This window comes from Moschus berezovskii, chromosome 6, assembly GCF_049115385.1.
Source record: "Moschus berezovskii isolate FMDL1 chromosome 6, NW_MosBer_1.0, whole genome shotgun sequence".
Classification (NCBI taxonomy): Eukaryota; Metazoa; Chordata; class Mammalia; order Artiodactyla; family Moschidae; genus Moschus; species Moschus berezovskii.
The window spans coordinates 116,300,093-116,306,631 of record NC_142465.1 but is presented as its reverse complement, the minus strand read 5'-3'; the positions used below and the strand labels follow the sequence as shown (position 1 = coordinate 116,306,631).

General features: G+C 55.7%; 1 protein-coding gene across 7 annotated transcripts in view; it reads right to left on the bottom strand.

The window, feature by feature from the left end:
• Positions 1 to 3,479: 3,479 nt before the first annotated feature.
• ZC3H7B (zinc finger CCCH-type containing 7B) overlaps positions 3,480 to 6,539 on the bottom strand; it is a 60,148-nt gene continuing 57,088 nt past the window's right edge. For all 7 annotated transcript variants that reach the window (XM_055394558.2, XM_055394553.2, XM_055394554.2 and 4 more), the window contains one exon: positions 3,480 to 6,471. In XM_055394558.2, coding sequence (XP_055250533.2) covers positions 6,225 to 6,471 — 247 coding nt within the window. In that variant the 3' untranslated portion in view covers positions 3,480 to 6,224. The remainder of the gene's footprint in view (positions 6,472 to 6,539) is intronic.

Genomic DNA, 6,539 nt, shown 5'->3' with positions numbered 1-6,539 from the left:
TGGCAGGCAGGCAGAGTAGGCGCCACTGAAGGGGAGCGGCCCTGCAGATTGGCTGAGACTCTATGGGACACAGTCCTGCTTCTCAGCCTCTGCCCCAACCTGGGGGCCTGGTCAGCAATTGGCTGTTTGCAACAGTCTCCTCCCTGGCCCTTTCACCAGGACACTGGCCTCTGCGGTCCCTGGGTCACTTACTTGAACGTGAGGTTGAAGCCATGATTAGGTTTGGCAGTCTCCACAAAGACCAACGCCAGCCTTGCCCGAGCAGGGGAGGTGGGGGGCGGTCATTGGGCTCCGCCCCTCCATACACTGATGTAGCATCTTGAACAAGCTGTGCTGATCTTTGGAGTCTCAGCTCCAAAACCACCGAATGTGGCAACCGTCACGGCTCTTTTCAGCTCTGGTTCTGTCTCTGACACTCTGGTTTGGATTCCCTGCACTTGTAGCTGATTTCTATGTCATCCTTCCCCACTTTCCAAAATCCTGTTTTGCCCAAATGGCAGATATGTCAGGATGCCTTCGAGCCTCTCCTTTTCCCAATAGCCCCCAGCTTATCCCCCAATTACCCTCTTTTTCACCCCAACATGTGCGTACATGCGTGGTACTCAGTTGTGTTCAACTCTTGTGACTCCCTGGACTGTAGTCCTCCAGGCTCCTCTGTCCATGGGATTTCCCAGGCAAGAATACTGGAGTGGGTTGCCATTTCCTCCTCCAGGGGATCTTCCTGATCCAGAGACCGAACCCACATCTCCTGTGCTGGCGGATTCTTTACCGTTGAGCCACCTGGGAAGCCCTTTCCACCCTAATAGCCCTCCCCAAACCATTTGTTCTTTACCCGAATTAAAAATTAATTTCCATTATTGAACACAAAAAACAGTATGTGGCTCAAAGCTCAAAGCTTTTGATAAAGGTGCACTTCAGGAATCTCATTTCCCTCCCTGTTCCCCTTCCTCATAACAGATTTAATTTCTTATTTATCCTCCCAGATCCCTTTGTCCCTGTGACCCTGGAGGGATGGGGGCGAAGAGTGTGGAGGACCTGGTATACAGGTTGCCTCAGTTTGACCTGAGACTCGCGAGCTGGGGCTGGGGCTAAGTTGGTGCATTAACCGTCTCTTGGCCCATGAACACTTTCATGTGCCAGACTGGCTTTACCCCAATGGTGAGTGGGCAGGTGCCCACAGAGTGTGATTTGGGAGGCAGCGGGGAGTCCCTGCGTGTCTCAGATGTGCCTGCCTGCTGCCTGATATTTCATTCTCGGAAGTTTGCTCCTGTCAGACCCCTTCCAATGCATGAATGTATGAAGCCTCTAAGACTGAATGATTGCTCACTGCATACCTGGCACCAGCCTAGACCTTGTAAGGAATTCAAAGCTAAATAACAGACCGGGCCAGGCAAGGCCCTGCCCTTAGGGAATTTTCATGCCATGGAAAGTCAGTCTACGTGGCACCCCCACTCACAGTCAGCGTGTCCAGCTGGCAGCATCACCCATGGCTCACACAGGGGCCACATCAGCAGGACGCTGGGTCAGGCGGCTGGGGTGGGGGAGCAGAGGCAGGGGAGGGGCAGCACACGGAAACCTGGACACGTCCAGAGGGGCCCACATAGCAGGCGTGCAGATTGTCTGCACACCTTGGGTCTCCTGGCTCAGAGGTCTGGTGGCTGTCCCAGTGGGGGCTGTATGTACACGCAGTTTGGGCAGAGTCCCCTAGGTGCCCAGGCAGCCTCTCACAAGCAGCTTCCCAGGAGGCAGGAAGGAGGAGCTGGGGAACCATGGTGATGGAGGTACACACGGCAGCCCCTAATCACAGGACCAAAGGCCAGAAATGGGCCTACACTCAATAACTGGGTTAGTTAGCTCAAGCCAGCTCGGGCACCTTGATGAATGAAGCCTCTGACCGTAAATATCTAGGTTACATCAGGCATTTCTAGGTTACATGTCACACATGGAGACACACGTGTGAAATGCAACCAAGAAAAGGGAAGATGCAGAGTAATAAGTACACATTGATTACGATGATACGATCTCTTCAAGGCTCAAATCCAGGCTCGCCTCCCCCCAGGAAGCCCTCCCCAGCTCCCCAGCGTGGATGTGGTACCTTCCGTGGCACCTGGTGTCTCCCACCACTGTGTCCGTCACATCATCCTACACTCTTCCCTACAGGCCCATCTCCACCCCGCAGACTGGATTCCCAGAAGGCCACGTTTGTCTTATCATCTTGTATCTGTAAGATCTGAGATGGGACGAGTGTTTAGCTAATGCCTACCAACCTGAGCTAAGAGAGAATTGGATGAGAATTTAGAGGGATTTATGAGAATTTAAGAATTTAGTCCAATAGGTTCAATGAAGTACTGCTTATCTTATTCTTTGACTTTCTAAGTTTAATGGAGGTTCTGATGCACGTTAACGATCTCTTCAGCCTGAGGACGGGTCTGCATTTTCTCCTGGGATCTGGACCTTGCCATACCCCTCTGGTTTTTCACAGTGTAGCCAGGGGTGCTGAGAACCCCAGAACACCAGTGCTGAAGGGACTTTGCCGATCACCCAGTTGCCACTGGTCCTCCATCTTTTTTGTCTCTTTTCTGAGGGTCCTTGGAACCCTTCCTGGAATCTCTGTGAGCTGAGATGTGGACTCCAAACGTGCAGGTTGCTATAGAGACAGACTTGCTATATCCACAGTGCTGGCGTGCAGAAGGTGCTCCATCAAGTCAGCTGCTCCCATTATTCATCTGGTCATTTATCAAGCATCTGAGCCCCTACTGAGTACCCAGCCCAGATGATTCCCTGTCCTCAGAGGATTCACAGACCTTCGACTTCTGTCCCTGGAGCCACTGCACCCTGTAGTTTGAAACTGTCTGGTGAGAGCTTACTCTTAATTGTATATAGCTGCTCCCGTCAGGACCCCTTCCATCACCTGCAGCCACACACAATCCAGGACATTTGCAAAAGGGCCTTCGGCAGATACAGGGGTCCCCAACTGAGAACCCTTGATCCAGTTTGCTGTCTCTTAAAAGATGAGGAAGCTGGTCCCATGTGACTCAGACCTCCCTCAGGCCCCGAGGAGTCCAGGCTGCACACAGGCTCAGGTTCCAAAGAGCGTCAGAGCCCCTTACCTTTCTGGAATAAGCCACCCCCAGAAAAGGCACAGAGATAGCACAGGGTAAAAGCAGAAAAGTGTGGGTACCGCTGGAGTTCCCACACAGAGGCCATGAGCAGACAGGCTGCAGAAGAGCCAGCAAAGGGTGGCCTGTGGGGCCACTTAAACCGAGCATAGTTTGTCCCTGCCAGCGAGGCTCTGTGTGAGCCAGGGTCGGCCGGGCTGCTTTGTTTGCACGAGGACACAGACCTTCTGCCCCTCACCCCTCGGAATTTCTGCCTTGGGGCATGCCCTGTGCCAGCCAGAGGCCAGCTCTGCCCCACAAGGCCCCCCTGGCACAAGCGCTAGGAAGGGAGGAACAGGAGTGACACCTCAGGGACAGAGGTCAAAGTGCACGTGTTTATTTTCTAGAACAAAGGCTAAAAGAAGCAAGTTTCTTTCATTTTATTTTAAGAAGGACAAAAATTGTTATTAAAACATCTACATTATTATCAAGATACTAGACCTTATGAATATTTAATATTAAAGTGTGGTATTCTTAAATTTTTAATACACAGACATTTTTAAAGGACCATTAAGTTGATTACTGCCCACCTGAGAAACACAGCCTCCCTCCCGGCCCTATCCCTAAGGGACCCTCACATCAGGGGTGCCTGTCCACCCTTCCCCCCTTCGTGATGTCTAGTCCCTTCCTGCCAGGTGGCAGAGCGGGGGACATAGGCCCACTCCAACTCTCTGAGCCTCTCGGTCGGGTTCACAACTGAAATAAACACACTCATCATTCAGAGTGCACGCCTGTCTCCCACCCCCACCTCCTGGTCCCTGCCTGCCTCTGGCCAGGCCAGGGTGCCTCCAACATCCCAGGGGCCTCTGCATGGATAATAGGTTGAAGAAGAACAATCTGGATTCTAACCCTATTCCTTCAGGTGGGAGACAGACACCAAGTTCTTTCCTTGCCCTGAGCACACGTGCTCCCTCCCTACTCGGCTGGGGTGGTCTGGAAGCTCTGAGGCAGAGCTGAGCCCAGGCAGGGACCACTTCTGGCCCTGCTGCCCAAATTACCTGCCTCCTCCCATCCCGCTCCAGTCCCTCAATCCTTGCAAAAGGCTTGCTGACCCTGAAAAGCCCTCCTCGTTATGCCAGGATGGCTGCGTTTTCTGGCCAAATGCTTTATCTTTAGCCTTCATTCTTTATCATTAGAAGTGAATCCTCGGATACCACACACATATATAATATTATATAGAGCGATATATTTAATACCTGTGTATATATGCATCACGGGGGCGACATATATACACACTAAAAACAAGGCTGGTGACGACAGACTGTAACGGCATGGATCAGGGAAAACAAGTGTCATCAACATTCACGGCCACGGCCCCCACCTTGGGTCTCTCCTCCCCCTCCAGCCGCGCCAGCAGCACCCAGACTCCGCAGTGCTGGCCCGCCGGGGGGAGGGGCGGGAAGAGGAAAGATGCATGCCACATTATCAGGACGAGGTCGGGCAGCGGCGGCGGCGAGAACGGGGTTCTCTGCGGCCCAGGGTGCCCGTCATCATATCGTTGCACACTCGAAATTCTTGAGGGGAAATAAAGGGTATTCCATTCTCTCTGTCTCACCCCCCACCCCCCACCCCTGACTCCAGCCTTGGTCCTCGGCTCCTTCCGGGGGACCCCACCTCTTGTGCCAATGGTGTGGGGCATTCTGGAATGTCTAGGGAACCGGGGGAGGCTGGGTCTGCACACGGTGGGTGGGAGGGGGTGCACGCAGACACATCAGACAGGAGGGATGGGAGAGGGCTTGGTTGGGGAGGCAGGTGGGAGTTGGGGGTCAGCTGGGGTCCCAGGCAGCTGGTAGGGCCGGGATTAGGGAGTGGATGGGATGGACGGTCCTAACTGTATGTCTGAGTTGAGGGGAGAAGGTGGAAGGATTCTGCTGAGTCCCTAAGAAAGAGGGGCTGTGTCCGATCCTGTAGCAGCCCATGGTGCCCACGGTCAAGTCTCCCTTCTCCCCACATGCCATGACTGCCCACCCTCTCAGTCCCCTCGCCCCAGGACCTTGTGCACAACCTGAGTCCACGAGCACCCTGCCAGGTACCACCTCTCTGGAGCAGGGAAGTGACCTTCACTGCTACACTCCTTCCGACCATCCTCAGAGGGAACTGTCCCTCTACAGGGTGTGGACACGACCCACCCCTGGGTGGGGCTGCCTGGGATCCCAGCTGCTGATTCAGAGACTGCCACATCCCTGCCGAGAGCCTGGAGGCTCCAGTTGGTAACTGGCCCTGAGTCTTGTGACTACATGTGCATCCCAGCTGTGCCGTGCCATACGCTGGGGATGCTGGGCACATCACTCCCCTCTCCTAGGCCTCAGTTTTTCTATCTGCAAAATGGGGGTTGGGGATGTGTTATCTCTGAAGGCTCCGATGATCTACAATCTACATTCGGTGGCCAAACAGAGAAGAAGGGCTGGGCAGATGGCCTCAGCAGAGAGCCAGGCTCCCCAGTCAGGCTGCAGAGACCATGAAATCCAGCAGCTCCCATTCTTCCAACCAGAGGGGAAACTGAGGCCCCAGAGGGTTAAGTGACCTGTGCAGTGTCTCCAGTCCTGTCCTGGGGCTGTGTTTTAAAGCTAGTTGGGGGCCTCCTGCCCTTGTTGTGTCCTGATCTGCCCCCAGGGGCGGGGAGGGTGGGGTGGGAGTGGGGCAGGGAGAAGGACCCTCCTGCTGCAGATTCAAGTGGGGGACCCCAGGCTCCCCAGCCCTGAGCATTGGGCCCCCTTGAGGAGCAGACGGAAGTTAAAGCTGTAGGCTGAAGCTGGAGGGGTCAGCCAGACCCCTCCCTCCACAACCAGGAGAGCTGGAGTTGGAGAGGGGAGGCACTGCCCAGGGTTTCGGTAGGATAAGAACCCCGGGACCGAGGGGTAGGGGGGTGGGCTGCAGCTTGTGCACCTGGGTATGCACTGGGGCAGTGGTGGGGGTGGGGGCAGAGAGGATGGATGGGGCCCCAGGGTGGGGGGCTGCCCAATGCCCCCCACCCCCAGCCCTGGCTGGCCCCAGTGCTCCTAACGAGCGCTCTGTTCCCACCCCTGGCCCCTGATCCTAGGACTTCACCCGTGGCCGAGAGCTGGCCTAGTCCGCGGTGCTGGCGGCAGTGGCGGGGGCCTCCGGGGCGGCACCCCGGGCCTTCCCGTCCTCCTGCAGCAGGAAGTTGTATTTGCCGAAGTCGTCGTCCCGCGGGCACAGGAGCATGTCTTTGCGGGCCTTGGCCAGCTTCTGCTTCAGAACCTCACGCCGGTCCAGCCACTCGTTGAGCTCCTCCTGCCCGTGAGCGCAGCGGCACTTGTCCCCGTCTGGGCAGGCCTTGCCCTTCTGGAGCCTGCGGGCAGCAGGAGGCTCACTGCCCCAGCCCCATGCCCTGGCCTCTACAGGCTGCCCGGCCTGGGG